The 24,895-nt window shown below is 35.7% G+C and overlaps 1 protein-coding gene across 1 annotated transcript; it reads left to right on the plus strand.

Annotated features, from left to right (window-relative positions):
• The first annotated feature begins 429 nt into the window (after positions 1-429).
• On the plus strand, positions 430-11,440 carry LOC131040564 (nucleoside diphosphate kinase 3). Its single transcript, XM_057973506.2, has 7 exons — positions 430-679; positions 1,931-2,068; positions 9,909-9,946; positions 10,193-10,243; positions 10,323-10,490; positions 10,826-10,938; positions 11,068-11,440. The coding sequence occupies exons 1-7, from the start codon at positions 592-594 to the stop codon at positions 11,186-11,188; spliced, it is 717 nt and encodes a 238-aa protein (XP_057829489.1). The 5' UTR covers positions 430-591; the 3' UTR covers positions 11,189-11,440.
• Positions 11,441-24,895: the final 13,455 nt, after the last annotated feature.

Raw genomic sequence — 24,895 nt, forward strand, 5'->3', positions numbered from 1 at the left:
TTTATTGAATAAATGCATATTAAACAGAGTTACAATTTTTTCAACATGTCCTGCTTTGACCCCAAAACTGAAAAAGAAAAAAACCATGATTACATATTGTACCCTAATTCTCAAAAAAGAAAAGCATAATGATGATTTATGAAAATCATCCTTATAAAGCGATTAATAAAGCGATTATGTTGGGAAAACCTCCTCTTCCCCGACAATAAATAGGCACAATTCCTTACCATAACCCCCATATATAGATTATGATTGTTAATCTGGCAACAGTCAAAACAAGAATAAAAAACGGTTTAATGACACGTGCTTGGTGAGCGATTTGAATGCCTCAGTTTTCCTTTCTATCAGGAATCCAGGAATGGTTCGTGGAGTGCCACGTGTATAGGGTTAGCTAAAACTGCACTTCCAATCTTGGGTTTGTCCGGTTAGGTGAGTTCTCTGGTTAGTTTTGATGTCGAAGAGACGAATAATATAAGGGAGCTTTCATGCAGAGGATTGCTTACAGACACAGCATTAGAAAAAGGGGCGAGGGGGATTTTCTGTGTTACCATTCTTAAGCTTGTTTTTGAGGTTTTGTGCGAGGCTGGTACAATGAATTCTCGCTTGTTCAGTGCTGCAGCCCGAACAACAAGGGCATTTGCTGCTGCTGCTGCTTCCAAATCTATCAATGTTTTACCAGGTTGCTCAAACACATCTTTTTATAATTTGTATTGCATTTTTTCATTTTTGGGATGTTTATTTCTTGAATGGTTGTCATGAATCTGCAACACCCACATGCCAAATGCTTACATTTGATCATTGACCTTCATGCCTAGAGGGGCTGTGATGAACAACTGTAATGCAAGGCTATAGTGTAAGATATGCAAATATGCAAATTTTATCTCATGGAAGATGAAGCCACTTTCTTGTGATGGTTAGCTTACCCACCATTCTTCCAGCCTCTTTTATAACAGAAATACAATCTAGATCATAGTCTTGATGCCATAAAGGATCATCAGATCTCTTTCTCCTAGACCTTCAATCCCACAAGATGAGCCTTCTGATAGCGAAAAAAGTAAGTCATAGGATAATGGTTGACGTTATTCGAAATAATAATGGAATAGATCACTTTCTCCCTAAGTGTGTATCCTGAGCCAGAATAAATACTCTAGGAGAGTTACTATCCAAACTAGTAGAACCAGAACCAATCTCCAGAAGAAGATGGTAAAATATGCAACTTTAATAATATAGAAGGTGGTGAGCATTTTCTTCTGGATTGCTGGTTTTAGTTATCACTCTTGTAACCTCCTTCGTACCAGAGTATTACATTAAGGAGATTGTAGTTCATAGATCATGTTGACCATATGGGACCATAGATTAACCTCGTCGAAATAAATGGACCCCTCTATCTCTCTCCTAGATTGCTTGTAGCTTCTTTTGTAGTCGAAAAGATAGCCTACCTACCATTCTTGCAGATTCCTTCGTAGAAGAGTACCATGATAAAAAAATTGTAGGTTGTAGTTTTTTAGACTTTATATGGACCTACTTTTGGGGAAATAATCAGATCACTTTTTCCCACCTTGCATAATGTGCTGGGTGATCCTTACAGCTTCCTTGATAGAAGCAATGTTTTTAAACAATTAGCAGTTGTAATTTATATTTACAAGATGGGGTTATAAGTGATTGCAGTAGAAAAAGTAACCATACATTTCAATTTCTGGTAAACCGTACAGCCTGTTGGTTGATCCTTCCAAAGTGAGACTGTAAGAACCTTTGTGTATATGTTATATGTACCGAGGTTTTTGGGCGATCTTCACATATGTAACAAAGGATAGATAGTCATAACTAGGAATGGTTGTCAGCGAGAGATAGAGTTAGTGTGCATATGTCATGTACTGGGGTTTCCGAATTACTTTCTAGTGTGTAATGAAGAGTGTGTTTGGCTTTGCAGAAGCAAGATCTGTAGCAGGAGCAGTAGCAACCTCATGCAGAGGAAGGTTCTCATCACTCGCTGCCCTAGGTTCTTATGGGGAGCACCAGAATGCTTACAGGCAGTGGATATCTGGGGCATTGATGTTGCCTGCTGCAGGTAAGTTTTTTTTCCCTTCTTCTAATGATTAGATGCGATTGTGATTTTAGGTTGAGAGGTTAATTATTATAATGGTTTGTAATGGGCTGTTAATAATGGGCTGTTAATCTTGTATATTATAACTGGTTGGTACATTAGAATGAGCATTCCACACACTACTCAATTATTGTAGATGTTGATGAAACTGAAATTAGTACAATCTCACATAAAAGTCTATGTAAAATGAAGTTACACAGGATTTGCAACCTCTCAGGCCTGTACAAGCATGACTCCTCTAACCCTAGAATGTACTCCAAAACGCTGTTCTGGTCACTATCACTTGTTTCAGTTATGGAAATTGTAATAAAACAGGGAAAAGTTCTAATCTCCAAAGATGTGTCCTCAACTTTGTTTCAGGTTCGCTTATTTAACACATTGCATTCCCAAGGAAGACAAAACTACGGGAAAAAGCAACGACAACAGCAAACTGAAACACCAAAAGACTCCTTTTTCTGGGCATTTTTTAACCACTGCATGACATTTTTTAGTCATTTATGCAATGCTGTTTGCTATTGTCTGTATGCCTGACGTTTATGATAAAGGAGTAATGATACTCCGCCTCTGGAAACCCTACAAATCAATCCATTCATTTTCTACAGGTGAAAAATGCATCCTGCAGCAGCTGCAAGACATCTTCAGCACCAAAACTCAACCTGCAGCAGCCAGAAATTGATTATTCATTTATTTGCCAATCTAAGACCTATTTTATTGATTGATACCAGAGGAATTTAGTAGTGAGACCAATCAGGCTGTATTTCCAAAAGTGGGTATTGATATGGCACAGTACAAATAGTCCATGATGAGGCTTCTGCCATGCAACTGTGTTCCTGTTATGTTTTAAAGTTGAAGCTTATATGTTTTTCCCTGTTTGTATTCTTCAGCAGGTACTGTCCATTGTTTTGTTCTTTTTTCTGATGCAATATGCTTTGGTGTTTGAGGGCTTTTTCCTTCATCGTATTGTAAGACTCAAGCATTTATCTGCTTTCTATTTGAGTAGCTTTTATCTGTATATCTTTCAATAGTTGTAATTGGAGCTAATGCTGATTGTTTTAGACCATTCTTTCTTGAATTCCTCCTTTATTTTATCAGTGTTGGGTGGATCCAGGGGTGGCTCTGTTCTGTCGAAGTCACAGGGCCTACTAAATCTGCTACTTTTGAAGAAAAAAATGGGATTTTGTAGTTTCAGCGAGGTGTGGCTAGACAGAGAACAAATCCAAATGAATGCACTTGATCCCTACCTATCTTTTATATGCTAATGTGTCCTTTTTGTTTGAACAATGGCTTCTACTAGATTTTTGTTGGGTTAGGACAATGCTCCCCAGATCAGTGCCTATTTGAGATGTTATAAAGTCACAGTTAATAGAAAGAAAAACAGTGAATATAAGCACAGGAGAACTGATTTGGGCATAAAATCCATCTCATTATAGGTATATGACAAAAAGCAAAAGCAAATTTAATTGTCCAGATTTGGACTGCACAAATCCATATGTAGAAAACAAATGCTTATCTCAATGATTGTAATATTTCAAAAATGTTGTCACATTTATCAAATGGTCACTACATTCACATTAGCAAGTGTGACAAGAGAGAACCTCATCAAGAAGTTAAAATTCCCTTGAAGATACACACACAACCTTGGATACACTCGATATATAACACCTAATGCAATTTTGTCCTTCAGATGCTTCAAAACTTCACCCCCTTCTTGTAACTGGATGTTACACAATTAAAACCTAAGTCACAGAAATTGGCAATTTTCAAAGATGAGGGCCGATTTTTATCGAATTTCAAACTAATATGAAAAATTCGTTCAAATTCGACCGAAAAATCAGATGGCCATGACGTCATTTTTTTTTAATTAAAGTTAAAATTTTAAAAACGTTTTTCTAGGGTTTCCGAAAAGCGTTTAGGTTTTTTTTAAACATTTTCGGTGGATTCTCTATAAAGCGCTGTTGCGGGTATGCTTTGTATCTGCAACTGCGGATAATTTATTAGAAGTATACATATATTTAAAAAATAAACAAAATTATATAAGGCGATTTTTATCCGATTTGTTTTTTTGAATTTTTCCCTTGTCGAATTTCATCCGAATTTCATGGCCGTCGATTTCGAATTCGAATTCGAACCTTGTGACTTAGATTAAAACCTTAGAAAATCTCTCTACTTGCAAACATCTGTAGAGGGCAACCAAGAACCAATCTCCTCAATGTTTACAAATGCACCTAGGGTGAAAGTTGAAACTCTTACGTTGCAACATTGTAGCACATCAAAATTCCATGTCCTCAGCAAAATCCCACTCAAAATCTGCTCAAGATGGATGCAAACAGGAGGACACAAGGTAGCCGAGAGAAGACCCTGCATTCTTTGAAAATGCATAGGGTAGACAATAGCAATAATTGCGACTGTTTCGTTTATTCATTTGGTACTTTGAATGGTTTGAAAAAATATTAAAATATTTATCACTTTTACTTGGGTACTTTACAACAATAAATATATTTTTTACAATATTTGCTTTTAATATTATTGTTCTTAGTATCTTATCACTGTGGCCTTGCCTTTTCCCTTTCTATCGGCACTTGAACCAGGTCTTGGGAGCCAATAAACACACAGATTATGCCTCAAATAGTTAGCACTTAGTGTCTTTAGGGTTTTATGACGAATTTGAAACTCTCTTAATGTGAAGGAGAGTGAAACTGGAGCAAAAACACAACATGAATGTGGACACTAAAAAGATTATACAATGTTTTTTTTCTAGTTGGGGATGTGTGCCTCTTGTAGGCACAACAAGAATGCAGAAGAAATTTGGTTGTAGACCACACACTCAGAATAAAAACACGGTGGGGGAGCAGAATGAAATAATACTTCTCACAACAAACTGGGTTCATGATTGCACAAACACAACAATATTTACATGGTGAGACGACTCAAAGATTGACACCATATACACAAGGCCAAACATCATGAAGAAAATGATATACAAGACCGTCACCTGCAGCCAACAACATGACAACACAAACATTTTGAACACTAAGGCTTGAAGTGAAACTTATAAAATCTTTTGTAGGTCTTAACATGCATGAGAATCCATGGCACAAAGCCACAGATATACTACTGCAAATGCTTGCCTGTGTCAAATGCCAGTCTGTTGAAGGAAATGATCTCCCTCAACCTGGAACTAGTTCCATCATTCAGTTGCGATAAACATGGCTTTCTTCTCACATGTATTGACCTGTGATTGCCTCCCCAAAAATGAAGACCATCTTTACTATCAACCTTGTGATCTCAAGGTAACTACAATTAATAGGCCTCTGACTTATATTGTAATGCATCATTTATATCCATAGCAGCTAGGGGTACAACTTGAAAAACCACGTCAGCCCAGAAAGGAATGAGAATGTTGTCAAATGGGTTGACCTTGTCACTTGAATTGACGCTAAAAGAGAATGCGTCCAATTCACATTGCAATGAAAAATATGCCTTATTACCTTGCTGATCTGCACAAAGAAGATTTTCTTCTTGCAAATCAAACTAAACAAATTGAAGCTTTGGAACACTATCAAGCTGAGCAACATGCTGATTTTCAAATTGGAATATATGTTGCTGCCCAACATTATTATCACTTGTATGAAAGGCCCATTTAAAAGATTTTCGTTATTCACAGCACTAGGAACTAAAACTTCATCAGAAAGGAAAGCTTCATTAACAACATTATTTTCTTTATGATTATATTCATAATTCCCATCATTAACACAAAAATCACTACCACAAGACACCTCATGTGAGGAACTACGTTCTCTAAATTGTTTCTCTATTTCAAGCTCATTTGGGCAGTCCATAATTCCCATCATCAACACAAAAATCACTACCACGAGACACCTCATGTGAGGAACTACGTTTTCCAAATTGTCTCTCTATTTCAAGCTAATTTGGGCAGTCCACTGTTGTCATATATGCTGCTAAAATCAGACCTATGATGCATAATCTGTACGAGGAAGATTGCATGTCTTGCCACAAATAATTAGGTTCTCATATGTGTCCACATGATCACTATCTTCACAATCATCGAAGGCAAGGTCTTCACATCGAAAACCAGTAACTACATTGACATTTGTTTCAGAAATCTTATCACCAAATGTAGCCACACCTATGTCATTGTCATGCAAACAGTCATCGGCAGCTTCATCAATAGTAGGGACAAAAGAGGGCCATACATCAAATAAGAAACTAGCTTCTTGTTCATCCTTGATATCATAAACATTTACACACTCTAAATAATTAGCTCCAAGAGTTGATCTGTTTGATTGTTCAATTGTGCACACATTTCCTCTTTGTCCATACTGTGCACTTCCAATGGTATGGATTGAACTAATTGTGCCTCATCATTCAAATTTGCTTCTTTTGGAAGTCATGTTCGTGAGTTGTTAGCACCTCTTTCTTCTTCACTACCCACTGCTGCATCGAAACATTCCTTTTGTTTGTCACCTTCTTGGTATCATTGCTGTTTGTCATCTTATCCTCTACCTGTAGTGATTTCTTATTGCCACCCATGGAAATTTTCTTGATCTAGCAACATCATTACTTAGTGCAGGCACATGTTCATCTCTTAACTAGTATCCATGATTGCTTTGACTATTGGGATGCCTTTATGAGTTCCCTAGGATATTGCATGCTGTGAGTGGTCAACTCATACTGAAGTATATCAGCAATATGCTCATTTTGAAATTTTGGACCACTGACCAACTACAACATAGTCACTATACACATCTTCTCCAATAGCTGTATGAGTTCTTCCCTAGGATATTGCATGCTGTAAGTGGTCAACTCATAGTGAAGTGTATCAGCAATATGCTAATTTTGAAATTTTGGACCACCGACCAACTACACAATAGTCACTATACACATCTTCTCCAATAGCTGTATGAGTTGCCTAGGATATTGCATGCTGTGCTCATACTGAAGTGTATCAGCAATATGCTCGTTTTGAAATTTTGGACTGCCGACCAACTACATCATAGTCACTATACACATCTTCTCCATTCATGGAATCATATCCTGATGCAAAGGACTGATTATCCTCATGGTAATTAGAGAAATCTTACTCAAAAGGAAGGTCTTCCTCTCTGCTTGTTGAGAGGGCATTTGGAATTTTAGTGATAGCAAGGTGAACTTTGTATTGTTGCAACTCTACAAGAAGTTACTGTTGTCTTTGTTCAAGGTTATGCATCAACTCTTCTGTGTGCTCAATCTCTTTTCCATACAACACCTTGGGATGAAGGGCATATTGGCCGGTGTCATATGCTTGAACTTTGTGTCTTCTGATCTGCAAACTAGTTTTGGGTTTGACTGAAATAAAGGTCACATTCTTTACTTGGAAGAGCCAATTTTTTTATACCAGCAGTTGAAACTTAAGAAAACTATATAAAGGTTCCTTTTTCTATTCTCTTTCCTCTCCAGCTTGTTGGTGTAAGTTGATAGGATGCCAACATATTCAGATTATACACCCTCCAACATAGATTTCTGAATATTGGTTATCAGGAATCACTGATAATAAATCCACCTTAAGTCGTTGATAACCTCTGAAATATATATTACAAACCTTTGGCACCAATTGTCACTTAGACAACTGTGGGTTTGGCCATTGCAAATAATATATGATTCTGCTCTTGCATACCAGTCTGAAAGATTTCATCAACGTCATGTGGAATTGCCTGTTTACATGAAGCTCATTTGCAATCCCTGGGTGAGTTGCCCCAAGTTTGAGTAAAGGTTTTTCGTTCACTAACCCAGTGATGGAAATCAGGGGTATTTTTGTCTTCCAATTCCAGACCTAGAGGGTTTTTTGTCCTCAGGTTAATTAAACAAAATCCAATGCTCCAACAAGGAGTAGAAATCAGAAAATAGAATGGCTGATCAAAATGCCCCCGCCTTGCTTGGCCTCTCTTAAATGGAATTTTCTTCCAAAAGAGATGACTCTTCAAATTTCCTTCATGATCCTTGATTTATTTTTGAGAGGAATTATTTAAAATAAACTTCAATTGTAAAAGATCTCCTTGAGGCCCTCTTTATTATAATTTTGTTTTATAATAACATTGGAGTGGCCCCTTTATGACATTTTGATCGTCTTGAGTTATCATTATACAGTTATACTTACTACTACGATTTTCGAAGTGCAAAATTCCCAAGGTACATGGGAAATGAATGATGGGCGTTTGGGTTTCAACTTGGCTCCATTCCAGAAAGGGGAAATTACAGTAGTTTAGTTCTTGATTGCTCAATCATCCTCACTTGCGGAAATTAATCTTTTCTATACTGGAGTGGGGAATTGCATTTGATTTTTTAGCAATGAAACTGGTGAAGGGGTTTGGCTTCTTTCACATTCTTTTTGTCCATAAAAGTTTATTGCTTATTTTTATTTTTAAATGCATGCACAAGTCATTTTTGATTTGCTCGAGTATTATAGTGTTTATATATTGGACTTTATTGCCCTTTCTTCCATACATGTCTGCAAATGGAGTCTTTCAGCTTGTTTATTGATTGCTGTTTAAGTTAAATTTTTCATTGCAGATCCACATGAAACCGCACGATTCCTGCCTTTCTTTGTGACCATCAACTTAAAGGAACTTTTCAACTTGTTCATTTCTTGTTGATCAAATTGGTTTCATATTGCTTTCCGCTTTTGTCATGTTCAGCATTTTTTTTCTGATGCTTTCTGTCTCTTCTTTTTAATGCAGTTATATATTTCAGTTATATATTACCATGCATTTCCTTTCGAATGACTGGCACGCTTTCCAGTTTGATCGTATTTTCCAATTTTCTAATGGCCAAGAATCTGTGGTGGTGTTGTCAGAAAATAGTACATGTAACATATGATATAATTCTGTTGATATGTGATTTTATTCTATTGCAATTATTGACCCAGGTAGGTAATGCAACATGAAACCATAGCTGGAGTTGCCAGTATAATAGTTGATGTAAAACAAAAATGTGTGTATTGTGTGATCATAGAGCCAAATATTTGGTAATATGCACCTTTCGTAAATATTTGGCTATCCCTGACTGATGTAAAGGATACACAACTTCACTTCGCTCTGGGTTGTTAACATATGCTGAAGGTAGAGAGAAATTGTTTTCGGTTCATACTTATCTATGACCAACTGATGTAAAAAACTTAGATGGAAAAGATACACAACTTACTTCACTACCGGGTTGTCAACACATAGCCTAAAGGTTGGGAGAAGTTGCTTTCTGTTCACACAAGCATTCCTAGTTGTATTTTTCCAGAATTCACTTGACTCTTTTTGATTTTTTGTCATATTTTCCTTTCCTTTTCTCTGAATTTTAAGATCTTTGTTCTGAATGCTTATCAAGTGTTGGTAAAACTTTGGAGACATCAATGTCTAGTTCGGTTGGCAAAGTTCTCGATCTTATCTTTATTGGGCTCCCATTCTCAGACATATCCCTAGTACATTTATAATTTATTGCATATTAATATCACCTTTCTCTTCTCCGTCTTGCATAAAACCCTGCAACTAACCTCTAAGAATAGCTAATGTGAAGGTTGTTCTGCAGTTGGTGCAAGTTTCCAAGACTCTAATGGTGTATATTTAATGCTAAATAGACTGGCTTGTCATTTTCAATAATTTGGTCTTGTCCAGAACTAGACATACTGAGTTTATTTTTATAAAGGCTTTTTTATTTACAAGTGGATCATAGAAAATAATTCATGTTTGTTTTGAAAATAACTTGTTATTTTCATACCGATGTGACTTACAATGCATTCTAACTCTTTCTTTGATTGCAGTGTACATGCTTCAAGATCCACCAGCCCAAGCAGCAGAGGTAACAATCTTCCTAAACCAAACAAGGGTTAAAACTAACTTGTTTTCATGCCTAAGTTAAAAGCAATCAAGGGTTTAACATTATTATAGGAAACACCAACTTTATTAGGGAACCATAACTAGAATTAGAAGTTACTCTGAATTCTTTGTCAGCTTTGACAAAGTTTACAGCTTAAATGTTTTAGATTTCTTACAAATGGAGGCATGGTCAAATTGAACTTTAACATATCAATTGACTGGTATACAGCTTGAACGAACATTTATTGCCATCAAGCCGGATGGTGTACAGAGAGGACTTGTAAGAAGCTTCCCTCTTTTAAAGCTACAATATTTTCAGTTGGTTTATGGTTTAACTCAGTAATTTGTTTGCATCACAGATTTCAGAGATTGTTTCCCGTTTTGAGCGTAAGGGTTACAAACTCGTTGCCATTAAGCTGGTGGTTCCATCCAAGGACTTTGCAGAGAAACATTATTATGACTTGAAAGAGAGACCATTTTTCAATGGCTTATGTGAATTCCTTAGTTCTGGACCTGTTCTTGCAATGGTTAGTATACTTACTCAATTGTCTATTGTAATTTTTTTGGGAAATGCAACTCTATTTATGGATGGGCCTTACTTTCATTTGAGATATTTGTCACTCATTAAACATGATATATGGCTGTCATGGGTTTGAGCATGCAGCTCTGCACTAAATTGCCATTCTTTCATACTTAGTATTGGTCATATGTATGAGATATAGGAAGGTCAAGGAGAGATCAGATAATAAGTCTGTTATGTTATTTGAACTTTGACATATACAATAGAACTGCGCTGAATTCCCATTTGATCATATCCAATTTGGTGACTCTTTCAATCGTAGTAATGGCATTATTTCTGTAGGTATGGGAAGGTGAAGGAGTCATTAAATACGGACGCAAACTTATAGGTGCAACCGATCCTCAGAAATCTGAGCCTGGGACTATTCGAGGTGATCTGGCCATAATTGTTGGAAGGTATATTCTGGAACGTGTAGCTAGATCAATCATAATTCTTTCTGTTCTAAATTCTCAAAATATGTTAGAAGGGGATCTGCAAGGAAAGGTAAAATGAACAAATTTGACATCCTGAATTTTGATCTGCAGGAATATTATTCATGGAAGCGACGGGCCAGAGACAGCCAAGGATGAGATCAATCTATGGTTTAAGCCAGAGGAGCTAATCAATTATACGCATAACAGTGAAAAGTGGCTTTATGGAAAGTGAAGAATAACTCACATTTTAAAGCATAACGACAAGAAATGGTTTTCTGAAGAATAACCCATTTCCATTTTTCATTTCAAAATAAAGATGTCATTGATAGCCATTCCTGGTCTGATCATGACCTTTAATTATGCCCTCACCAAAGAGGTCTCGGTAAACTAGATGAGAGAGAGGAGGTTGTTTTTCTTAGTAACCTCTTCATTTTCTATGCGTGTTGGATCATATTACTAATAATGGAAGTCACCTTTGAATCTACCATAATTTCTTTAAGTTCCTTGGTAGTTTTCTGTTTTGGGTTTGACATACATCCTTTCTTTGACAAATGCTAGTTTCCTCAATTCTACAATTATGTAAGGAAATGTAGGCAGACTAGAATGGAACCCAAGAACTCCCATGCTGTCCAAGGCTGCTTCACTTCATCATGCAAAATCTTCTTCAGTCGCCTTATTTCACAATGCCCATAAACAGCGTGTACATTGTTGCCTCAACCCCTCATCAAGTTGCACTTGATTTGACATCCTTTGTCTTCCCCTACGCTCGGTTTGGAACTTAAAAACACCCAATTGACTTAAGGCTATGTCAAAAATGAGCTAGACCTGCTCTTTGTAATGCAGATTGTTTCTTTGAGTGATCTCGATGTCCTTTAGGGGGGTTTGGAATGTGAAGTTTTACGTGCAGCAATATCTATCAGCATTTTTATCTCCTAAAACTATTCGTGTTTCTCTTTGTTTTCTTGAATAGTATTGATCCTTTGTGTAGGTGCCATGTTTCTGCCTGTTTAGTGTGTCATTCGGTAGTTCGGAATGTCTACTTGATATCATTATGGGGGTTCTGATTGTTATAAGGTGATTATAATACTTTCTAGTTAGTGTTAGTGTTTACTTCAAGAAGATGAGATGTTCAAAACTGGATGTGAGGAATTTGTTTAAATGAGGCATTGAGTGTGTCTTGTTACCCATTGTGACACAAAAGAAGTTAGCCTTGTATAACCAGAGTTTAGAGCACTTAGGCCTCAAATTGCAATCACAGTACAGTGTGTGAAAATAATTTTTCTTTGTATTTTATTCTCTTTTTATTTCAATCCACCTTGAAAAGACATGATAGTTAACTCATTAACTTGCCCAGTAGCCATAGAAGAATCAGTTGGGATATCTGCTGCTTTCTACAAGACCTTGGTTCAATCTGCAGGATGCCTGCAGGTATTTACTTGCTGTTGTAAATGATCAAAGACGCTATGTAGCGATCTTAAACTGTCTATCCAGCACCCATATTGTAGCATTGACTGTGTTTAATAATTAATTATTAAACACAGTCAATGCTACAATATCCCTAAACCCTAAACCCTGGGTAACTTCAAATTTTAAGCACAGAATTATGAGGGTATGATTTGATAGTGATAATTGTTTTGGTAATAGCTAATACTTAAAAAAAAAAGTTGAAATGTTTTTTTTAACTATAACAATGTTAAAAATTATAGACGCATAACATGTGGCAAAATAATCGTCTAAGCTAGTGGGGGAACTTCCGAATGGTCTAATATTTTTTTGGTAATAACTACCACTAAAAAACAAATTGAAATGTTTTTTTTAAAACTAATACCAAGGATAAAAATTATAGATGCGTAACATGTGGCAAAAGAATCTCCTAAGCTAGTGGGGGAACTTCCAAATGGTCTAATATTTTTTGGTAATAACTACCACTAAAAAAAATTGAAATGTTTTTTTTTAAAACTAATACCGATGATAAAAATTATAGATGGGTAACAATAAAAAAAAATTGAAATGTTAAAACTAATACCGATGATAAAAATTATAGATGCGTAACATGTGGCAAAAGAATCTCCTAAGCTAGTGGGGGAACTTCCAACTCCATTTGGAAATTTGAGAATAAAAAACTATATCTCTTATATTTTGAGATAAAAATCTAATTTATTGTACAACCCCTTTGTTCCATTGTGAGAAAAATAACAAGTATAGAAAATTTGCAAAGAAGAACAATAACACATAACACATAGATTTACACAGAAAAACTTGTTAAAAATATACCAGTAAAAAACCACGAGTGTAATACGGATCTCTCTTGCAAATTTGGAGAAAAGTCATTGGGATTTTGGTTGGAGTGTCCATGGTCCTCAAAATCCGTGAAACATAATTGCAACCTTGTAGATCTGCAACTTTTTGATGATGATTGCTTTGCTTCTTGAATGTAACCACAAATGTTGTATGAAATGGCATGTAACATTACAAAACCTTAACACATACACATGCTTGCAAATGAATGTTGTAATGTTGCTCCAATGGATGAATGAAGAAGACTTGAATGCTCGAATGCTTGATGATGTATATCTTTGCCTCTGCTTGCTTATGATCCACTTCGCTTAAATTTCGCCTCCCATTCTTCCTTATGCAAATGAGAAAACCAATTCCGTTTTATACATGCTTCTTGAAGATTAATTCATCTTATAAAAGGGCAACATTAGGGAGATTTAGGATTGCGAAGTGCAAATGGGGCTGGGGGGACCTATCTTGGGGCCACCCTAAGAGGGTGGGGTAGGGGCGCCATGCCCCTGCCCTACTCTATCTTGGAGCTCGAACAGGGTCTTGAGGCTATCTCAGGGCTCAAACATGAGGGGGTCAAGGGGTGAAAATGCAGAAAGAGGTCATGGTTTGAAAGGAGGATGTTGTCGTCGAGGTGAGGACCTAAAATGTGGTTAAAATTGTAGGAGGTGCAATTTTATGACACTACATTTAGCCCCCACTTTAACGGGAGTATGACTTACGCCACTACTGTTGGTAAAGTAGAAGAAATAGAGATGAAGAGCAAGATCACAAGGAGTATAAGATGTCACTAATTTCGAGGAACCAAGCCCCCAATATTAGGATCTTAACTCATTCAAACATATGCAAGAGCACACAAAACAAAAGGAACAAGAGGCACAAAACAAAAATAAAGCACAAAAGACACACAACAGACACAAGATGACAAACCAACTAGCCGAAGAGACCTCGATACCCAGATATCTCAACAACTAATCAGGACACAAAGACCAATGCCACCACATAAACACACACGATCACATAAAAGAGCAAAGCTGACATCATCCTTGAACCATCAATAGCAAAACTATGAGTTCGTGAGAGGAAGAAGGGAGGACATGAATACACACTTTGGTGATCCATGAGAAGAAAGACGAACAAGAGAGAAACCATGGACATCTCGCCCCTAAAACTAGGTGATCCATGGAGAGGACATGGAAATCTAGCCCCCAGAGCTTGTGTGGGTGATCCTTATAAGGGAGGAGGGTCAGAACGTCGTTAGTTCTACTCATTCTCAAGTGCGTGTGTGCAAGTGAGATTTGAAGCACCTCATAGGAGTCTATGCCCGAGTATGCTACAACCTGTATGTATAGTACACGTGTCAAGAAAAACGTGATATCTCGCTCTAAGAGTCTGTGCTCTGGTTCTGAGAATAATCACCCTGCATAAAAGAAAAGCGGCATCATCTCGCTCTAAGAGTCTGTGCTCTAGTTCCAAGAATGACCCACTATAAAAGAGAAAAGTAACGACATCTTTCTCTAAGAGGCTTCCCTCTGGTTCCAAGAATGTCTCACCATACAAGAAAAGTGATGACACCTTGCTCTAAGAGGCCGCCCTTTGGTTCCAAGAATGTCCCACTGTACAATGCATAAGAGAAGTATAGTACAAAGGAGCAGTGTGGGTGCCCCGCCCTTAAGATGTCAACATAGAGTAATGTTGATATCTTAAGGAAATAAGAACAAGGATACCTACCTTCATCACAAAGAAGATATTTGTTATGATCCTTGAAGGAGAAGAGATCTTTGTTCAAAAGACATCTACCCCCAAGAGTTGTCATCTTAGACAAATATAACATCTTCTAGAATGAAGCACATAAGAGAACAAGAATGCAATCCTTCCTCCTATTGCTAGGTGAAAGAGATTCTTGATGAAGGATGACTCATGTTTAGCCCCAAGAGGGATGAGTGAATTTATCATAGATGTACATTACCAAGTGGAAAATAGGTTGTAATCAATGACTTACACCTCTTGTATGAGAGAGAATCCTTGAGCAAACAACCAACAATTTCGCACAAGGAATAACATCAAGTAATAAAGCTCACACCATCTACACAATAGGGAAAAGTGGATCCTTAGAGAAAGAGAGAGGGAGAGAGATCATTGCCCCCCAAGTGTAGGACAATGAGAAGAATTACACAACTTCTAGAGAGATATTGCTCATAAAAGACGTACCGTTTCAAGCAAGGAGTACATCCTAACCAAGGAACAAACATGCGCTCGCATGAAGGATACCACCATTCAAGAAAGGACATCAAGTTATGAATAACACAATAGAAGAGAAATTTACAAAGAGAGAGAAAGGGGAAGAAGGTGGTTTAAGGGGAAGAAGGTGGTTTACAAAAGTCCTCAAAGGAGAGATTGTTCATAATAGACATACCATTTCAAGCAAGGAAAAGATCCTAAGCATGGAACAGACATGCGCTCGCACGAAGGAGAACTCCATGCAAGAAAGGATATCAAGTTTATGAATAATGTGCCCCATGAAGAAAAAAGTGAAACCTTAGAAAGAGGAAAAGGAATATTCTTGCCCCCCAATCATAGAGGCAAGAATAAATAGGCTATTATGTTGCTCACTAAGTTCTCTATTGCCTCATAAACTGCTACACCATTTAAGCAAACTTTATAGGGAGTTTTGGGCCCTTTAAAGTCCTCAAATTTAAATTTAAACCTTTCATTAGACCCCTCCAAAACATAAATTTTAATATTTTCAAAACTAGTCGTGTACTTATGACGAAACTTTATCCAAATGCCTATCTAGCCAACTAGAAGCTTGGGGGAGAATTTCACACCTTTTCATGCTGAAATGCAAACTTACTATAAATAGTAACCTAATGTAAATGCAAGGTTGAGATGCCATTTTCCCCAACATTCTCCCACTTGTCGAACAACTTACAAGACAAAAGGGAGTATCAAACACAATAAATTAATTGCTAGCACTAATGTATTTGTCTCCAAATTCCGACAAAAGTTTGTCTAAATTTCAACGAATGTTCGTCACTTTTTTGACGAAACACTGAAAAAAATTTCATCGCATTTTTTCCGTCACTTCTTTCAACGAAATTTGTTTCATTGAAATTTAGACGAACTTTCATCGAATAGTGGCACTATGTTTTCGTCGATAAATTGATGAAAAGTTCGTCCAAAATAATCACAAAATATTGTCATTTATTTAGTCATTAATTATTGTTAATTGGTCATTTATTTAGTCATGCAAGTCATTTATTTAGTCATTGATTGAGTTTTGGGTTTGTAGGTTTGTGTTATATATTTGTTGATTAATATCTTCTTTCTCTTTTAGATGGATAGAAGCTAAGCTTTGGACTATATATATATGTCTTAAAAAAAATAAAGCTTTAAATAAGTTTCAACTTAAACTATTGAAATTTAATATAAAAAATGTATATACAAGTAAAAAAATTTCATTTTGATGTAGTTATTGTGTATGTGCATATAGTATATATACATATATACAAAAATATATGTGTGTGTGTGTGTGTGTGTGTGTGTGTGTGTGTGTGTGTGTGTGTGTGTAATATATATAATTATATATATTATATATAATATTATAGGACAATCTGTAGCAGATAATTTCATTCCAACTGTAAAAGGAACACACAATGGTATAAAATATTGCATGTTGAACCTCTGTAACACTGAATTCACATACTTATTCTGGCCTAGCCATAGCTTTCTATTCACTCTATCTCTTCTAATTTCCATCCCAAGAATGTGTTTCGTTGCACCAAGATCTTTCATTTCAAATTTAGCAGCGAGCTGAGACTTTAGTTCTGAAATCATACCTTTCCCTTTAGCAATGAATAGCATATCATCAACATACAATGCAATGTACAAGAAATGATCACCATCAGATTTATAATAAACACAGTGAGCTAATTTAGAACGTTCAAATCCCAAACTCAACACATATGTAGAAGATTTCTTTAATTTACACAACAATGTTTCTTTAATTTACAGACCAAATTACTTTTACCTTTCACCATGTAGTGCTCTGGTCGTGTCACATAAATAGCCTCCTCCAAATCACCATGAAGGAAAGCCGTTTTCACATCCATTTGCTAAACCTCTAATTCATAAGCAATAACAATAGAAAACAAAAATCTAATGGATGTCATTTTGGCAATAGGAGAAAATATCTCACCATAATCAACATCCTCAACCTAAGAGTAGCCTTTTGCAACCAACCTCCCTTTATACTTCTCAATGCCTCCATCTGAACCAATCTTTTTCTTGAACACCCATTTACAACCAAGAGGTTTCCATCCTTTAGGCAATGGTACAAGATCCCATGTATCATTATTTTTCAAAGCTGCCATTTTTTTTTCCGTAGCAGTCTTCCAAGATTCTGCATCATTCATACCTAATGCCTCTTATACAAATTTTAGTTTATCCACATTAGTATTCAGAGAAAAAATACATCTCCAATCATCAGGTGAATACCTTTCAGGTGGTTGTCTATGTCTTGTAGACCTTTGAACAAGCTAAGTTGGAGGTTCTTCCTCCTCTTTTGAAGATTTAGAGCTAGATGAGCTCTCCTCAATTTCTTTCCTATCTAGGGGTCTTGATTCAACTCTTTCAGGTGTAGAAGGGAATTGAATTACATCTTCCTTTTTAGTCTATTGTGGCTGCAATGTAACCAAAGGAGACTTAATTTCTCTAAAAATAACACTTATACTATGAATTACCTTCTGTGCAACAAGGTCCCAAAGCTTGTATCCTTTCATTCCATAACTGTACTTGATGAAGATACATTTCATAGCCTTGTTATCCAACTTTGTCTGCTTCTCCTTTGGCACATGTGCATATGCATTGCAACCAAAACATCTAAGCCATCTCAATGAAGGCTTGTGACCCAACCATGATTCCATAGGCATTTTATCAACAAGAGCTGATGTAGGAGACCCATTAATTAGGTAGCAAACAGTGAAAATAGCTTCAGACCAAAACTTTTGATCTAGATCAACACCACTAAGCATATTCGTAGCCTTTTCCATCAATGTCCTATTCATTCTTTCTGCAACTCCATCATGTTGTGGAGAATATGGAGTCTTCTGTCTGTTAATGTCATAGTCTTTACAAAATCTATCAAAATCATTAGAGAAAAATTCACCGCCATTATGAATTCTCAAAGATTTATTTTTCTTTCTAGACTGCAACTCAACCATTGCTTTAAATTTTTTAAATTGACTGAAAACTTCAGATATACTCTTTAGAAAATATACCCATGCCCTTCTACTAAAATCATCAATAAATGAAACATAATATGTGGATTTTCCAATCAGAGGAACATCTACAAGACCAAACACATCAGAATGAATATGATCTAAAATACCACAAGTTTTATGAGAACTCGATTAAAACTGAACGCGGTTTTGTTTTCCATAAATGCAATGCTCACAAAAATCATAGTCAAGATTACAATCATTCAAACCTTCAACAAGGTTTTTATTTTTCAAGGTCCTTAGACCCTTTTCTCCAATGTGGCCAAGCCTCTAGTTTCATAACGTACTCTTCACTACATGTAACTTTTCTTCAAAATAAAGAGCACCCTTAGGTACCCAAAAACAATGTCCATTTGTTGAAGGTGAAAACCTCAAATCTTCCGATGAAGTATCCATAGATTTACGTTTTAAAGAAGTGCTATTACACTCAATAGTGTATGTATCTAGCTTATACAAAGTGTTGAACTTGACACCTCTAGAAATTACCATAGCACCCTTAATCATCTTACGTCCTGCTTCAAAAAAGACTACCTGCACACCCGCATCTATCAGTTTGATCACATATAGTAGATATCGTTTTAATCGAGGGATATGCAACACACCATTAATCCTTTTTATTCTACCATTAGAAAACTTGATTCTAACTTTACCTCAACCAACAATGTCTAAATGTGAATCATCACCCAAGCGAACCTTACCTCCATTAAATTCTTCATATTCAGAAAACCAATCTCTATTGGAAGTCTTATGAAAAGATTCCCCCGAGTTAATTAACCGGGCATCATTACCTGCATGAGTCACCAAAGTTGCAATGAATGCATCACCATCTTCCTTCTCGAACTCAAAATCAAAATATAACTTTTTCTTTTTCTTCTTCTTTTCTTCTTTGCAGTCCTCACAGATGTGACCCGATTTACCACAATTCCAGCAAACGACTTTGGACTTTCTAGAATATTTCTATCTCACTCTGGATTTGGACTTATCGTGCTTCTCATTCTTCTTGCCTTTCTCCTTAGGTATTCCACGAATAGTTAGGGATTCCTTTGAATTGATGGATACCTTCCTTTGCATCTCTTCACCAAGTAGGGCACCCACCACATCTTTAGATTTCAAAACAACAGAAGTACTACCGATAGTCATAACAAAACAATCCCACAAATCAGGCAAAAAACAAAGCAAGATCTGGCATTTCTTCTCTTTGTCCATCTTAACACCAATAGATACCAATTGAGCCACCGGCATATTGAATGCTCCCAGTTGGTCTCAATTTGTCCACCCTCTTCCATCTTCAAGGAATACAATTTCTTCCTTAAGAAAATTTTATTTAATAAAGATTTTGTTTGATACATTTCACCAAGCTCGGTCTATAGCTTCTCTTCAAAGTTTTCTTCATGGATATTGATCAAAACAAAGTCTGCTAGGAACAATCTTGATTAGACCCTTGGCTTTTCGGTCTATAACATCATACTGAGCAGCCACAATAGGATATGTAGGTCTTGAGACATTCGCATCAACAACATCCCATAGATCTCGATCTATTAGAAAATATTCCATCTTTAGCTTCCACATCTCAAAATTCTTTCCATTGAATTTATCCACCTCTATTCTCCTTGATGAACTTGCCATCTGAAAAATTCCTACAACAAGATCAAAAAGTGTCTTCTGCACAAGCTCCCACTCAAATCTGGATTAGTTTTAAAAAAACCTAACAACTGAAACCAAAGGTGATCAGACTCTGATAACACTTGTAAGGAAGTTAAGTAGCAGAACAACTTCCTACACTAACCTTGAGAGGAGGGTAATGAATTTTTTTTTATAGATTGCTATAGTAGTTACAAAAAACAAAAATAAACATAATAACATTCAAACCATAATATAGTGATTTATGCGAGGAAAACCCTTTCGGGAGAAAAACCCCACACTCCAAAAACCGCCCAATATATTATTAAACAATAAAAAATAGATTACAACATACTTGCAGAGAAAGGTCTTCATAGGAGTCCCACTAATCAAAGATTCAGAGGTAACTCAATATCCATAAGACTCTTACACACAACCTCTATCTCACACACCTCATATATAGGAGATACAATACAAGAAATCGTCAAACGGTATTATAAAACCATGGGCCAAAACCACCCAATAAGGTGTAGCTGACCTTATCTCCCTTCTAGATACCTTATGACGTGTTAAAACACACATCAACACGTGTCCCTCCCTTTTATAGCTCATTTACGTGTTCGATGTATTTTGTATTTCCTATTTCAAGAGTACAAACTTTCAGAGGCCATAACTTGAGAATTGTGTCTCCTATGGATGAACCAATTGAAGCGTCGAAAAGCTCGTGAAGTTCTCTATTGCCTTGTAAGTAGCCATGTTGTTTACGCTCATTTTTCAGGTAGTTTTGGGGCCTCTAAAGTCCTTGAAATTAAATTTAAAACTTTTAGTGGACCCCTCCAAAACAAAAACTTTAATATCTTCAAAATTAGCTGTGAACTTATGATGAACGTTTATTGAAATGCTTATCTAGAAAACTAGAAGCTTTGGGGATAATTTCGCACCATTTCATGCTGAAATGAAAACTTACTATAAATATCAATCTCATGTAAATGCAAGGTTGCAACACCATTTTTTGCAACATCCAAGAGGCACAAAGAGTGCTATAAAAGGGAGGATTGGCCTAGTGGTTAGGCATTCAGAGTGAGTTTTGAATATTGTAATTTTCTATCTCATTGGAGTAATAAGAAGCAAGTATTTTCTTCTTGCATTTCTCGTGTTGTTATTGTACTTAGGTGGAGTAGATCTTCATCATAAACCTAGATCATCAATCATTTTTTATTTTCTTTCTCATGTTTATAATTTAAATAAGTTTTTAAAGCAATTTGCATCTATGAGAACAAATCACTTTCATTAAACTTAGAGAAGTAAATACAAGCTTCAAAACTAAGGTGATTTTCTTTTATCTTTTTGCTACTCTTAGTTGATATTATGCAAGAGTTAAATTAGGCCTTCCTTAAGTTCTTGAAGCCTCTCCTTTTATAGTGGAGAAAGGAGATTAAACTAACCAACTATGATTTTCCTGTGCTCTTCCAAATTAAAATTCAACAAACTTAACAAAAATAGCCTAAGATATTTTCTTAATTCGACACTACTCTTCAATGCCACTCTACTAAATACTCTTCCAATATATTCCATCAATGCCCTTTGATCATAGTTTGGAATGGAATAAAATGCATCCTTACACCATGATCTTTGAATATACTTGTTTGTTTATTGCTTACCATGCATCTTCCTTCCATGAACATCAATAAATTTTGACATGAAATTCTCTAGATTAACCTTATCATGTACATGGCCAAATTCAAATATGATCTACTTGCCAATTGTTGTTGTAATTTCTTTTTCAATCGAAAGAACAATAATGTTGGACAATCTCCCAATTTGAGTTGATAAATCTTTATTTTGATAGCTACATTAGTACCTAGGAATTTGGATACATGTGTTCCATTTTCCTTGCCAAAAATGATATATAATTGCCATGTTAAAGCATCCATGTTTGGCATTATCTTATAGTTACAACCACTCTACTATGAATTTGAAGGACTCATCTTAGAATAGTTCTTGTCTCCTATTTCAAATTTCCACACTTGGTACAACACACATATCAAATTCAAGTATCCTATCAAGATCCTCCCAAATATAGCTTTCATTTGATATTATTATCTAGACTCATTCTACTTGATACCATAGTTCACAAGAAAATTTGTAGCTTTATTTGATTCTTAATAAGTCCTTGCTTGATTGAATAATTAACCATTCTTTCCAAAACTAGTCCAATCATATCTATCCACTTTCGAAACTTTCAATTATACATATTCCAAGCTTTAATTGCATCAATGCAGATCATTGAGTCCCCTTATACATTGATAGATATGGGATTCTTTTTATTCACATTGTTTTAGGTCTTCAAATAGAGCACCAAACTCGACCTCATTTTTAGTATCACATGAGAATTTCTATGAAACTACCCAAATAAAGATTCATGAGACATTATTAAAGTTTATTTTTAATCTTCCACTCAATATATATTATTATTTTAACAATTGAAAAAATATTCTAAATATCTATTACCTTCTTTAATCTCCATTAAATGTTATCCCTTATTCTAGCATATTGTCCTCTATAAATCTCATGTTCATGTGATTACATTCCTATGAAAGTGACAAAGACTTGGGCTGAAGTAAAATTTTAAGTTGTTTTGAGCATGTTACAATTTTCTTGAAGAATTTTTCTTTTCTTTTGCATTGCTGTAGTATCCCTTGCCCAAACTGACTGATTTTGGCTCAAGGAATATTGTCAAACACTTTGTATGTTGTCTTTCTCTATTCTGATTTTTGTATTTCAGATTGTTTGATACACTTTGAAAGTTGCCAAGAAATTTAGGAAGTTCACAAATGATGTTGACAATACCTCTTACAATGAACTAGTATGCGAGTGCAGTTCTTTTTGGTATTTTCAATGCATATACATGAAAACTAGATATGGAATGCATACCTACAGCCAACTGACATTTCGACAAACAACTGGCATGCAACTATTATGCTGATCATATATGCTATTAAAAGGACATTTCGTCAAACAAATGGTATGCAACATATATCTTCTTTATTGAATTCATTCCTAAGTACAATGCTGCTATGGATTTGCCAAGAGTAATTGGCTTACAAAAAGACTACAGCAATGCCAAATCTGATTCTAAGTTATCACTTACAACAACAAAATTATATGCCTAAGATTTCAATACTAACTACTAATAGTTGCAAGAGGAACCTGATAATAGTGATGCTCAATGATGGAGATGAAAGTTGCAATCGGAATCAAGCACAAATACTATAGCGCAACACTGTTCATGCACACTGTTCACGGGTACTGTTCATGCGCACTGTAGCAGCAAGAACAAACTTTAAAAAAAATGATTACTAATGGCTGCCAATGAATCTTCAGGTCTGCACTCGATAGTCCTCAATATTCTTCAAACCCTTTCTGTTATTCCTTTACTTTAAGCACAAATAGAACTCCAGAGTGAAGCTCTCCGGAAATGCCAAATTCAGTGGATATTTCACCACCTCAAATGGTTGCAACACTGAAGAATTGACGCTCTCCAATGGCTAATTGAAATCAGAAACCCTTGGCTTCTTCTCCCAATTTCATATCAAATGCAATTGACAATAATCCGATGATAAGAAAGAACCTCTCATGTTAATTTATTCTTTCCTTGTAGGAGCTCACTTACTTTTCTTCCTAATGTGGGATAACAGATTTTCTTATATTTGCACCTTATAATATTAAAGTGACTTTATTATTATAAGTTACTTTATAACTTTATAATAACATTAAAATATTTAAATAAATCACTTAAGTCACTTAAACTTTAATATCTCTTGAAATACTTGTTAGATTGCTATGCCGTCTGAAATAGGAATCTCTCCTCATAATTCCCCATGTGACCAAACACACTTTCTAAAAATAGAAAGGGTCCATCTCTATTACCCCTGACTTACTATACATAGTAAGTATGGTAAATGGAGTCCAAATGATATCGAACAAAGGCCAATTCCCTGAATGTTGGAGAAGAATCAATCCTCAAAAGACCCTCTAACCATCCACATTAGCCTACGAGGGTCCAATTATAGGCTACTCATTGGCTAGCATGATGTCACTAGCTAGAAGGGGACATCACACTTGCCTTGTCATAACTTTTTGTGGAGTCATCTATTCTCCATACAAAACAACACTTGATCAAAAACACAAAATCTACAAATCACAATAGATTTTATCTTCCCTCTCAATGCTATAAAAATGTAAAAAAATTTGTAGAAAAACAATTGTCTTATGTAAATTTGTGTTTTTGATCAATTGTTGTTTTGTTTGGGGAATAGTCGTTGCCTCTTTTTGCTAAGTCTTGTTTGATAGTGTTGGCGTAGTCATCATTCATTGCAAGCTTCAGAGTAGGTTGTATTATAGTTGATGGATTTAATGCTTCAAGGATGACATATTTGTCTACAATAATTTATTCATTTCCATAAAAGACAATGTTGAAATAGTTGAGGTTGATTGATGGTATTTTAATTTTATATAAGATAATTACAATTTTTTATTTTAATTGAATTTTTTTTTGTCAATTTTGTAAGGATGGTGGACTTGTGTGGCATCATGGATAGTGCCTATTGGTGTTCCAATTGATGGTTCCAAGAATCCTTTATGAGTAGCCAATCTCAATCTTCAAGGTATTGGATTGGTGGACCAATTAACATAATAGTAACTAGGGATAAGGAACTAGTCACTTTCTCTACACTTTAAGCTCTATTGGACAT

This window comes from Cryptomeria japonica, chromosome 4, assembly GCF_030272615.1.
Source record: "Cryptomeria japonica chromosome 4, Sugi_1.0, whole genome shotgun sequence".
Classification (NCBI taxonomy): Eukaryota; Viridiplantae; Streptophyta; class Pinopsida; order Cupressales; family Cupressaceae; genus Cryptomeria; species Cryptomeria japonica.

What these genes read in the sequence shown, in the direction of transcription:
- LOC131040564 (XM_057973506.2), top strand. Translation starts at nt 592, where the DNA reads ATGAATTCTCGCTTGTTCAGTGCTGCAGCCCGAACAACAAGGGCATTT. An exon ending in ATCTATCAATGTTTTACCAG is followed by an intron (nt 680 to 1,930) that starts GTTGCTCAAACA and finishes TTGGCTTTGCAG; the next exon opens with AAGCAAGATCTGTAGCAGGA. An exon ending in ATTGATGTTGCCTGCTGCAG is followed by an intron (nt 2,069 to 9,908) that starts GTAAGTTTTTTT and finishes CTTTGATTGCAG; the next exon opens with TGTACATGCTTCAAGATCCA.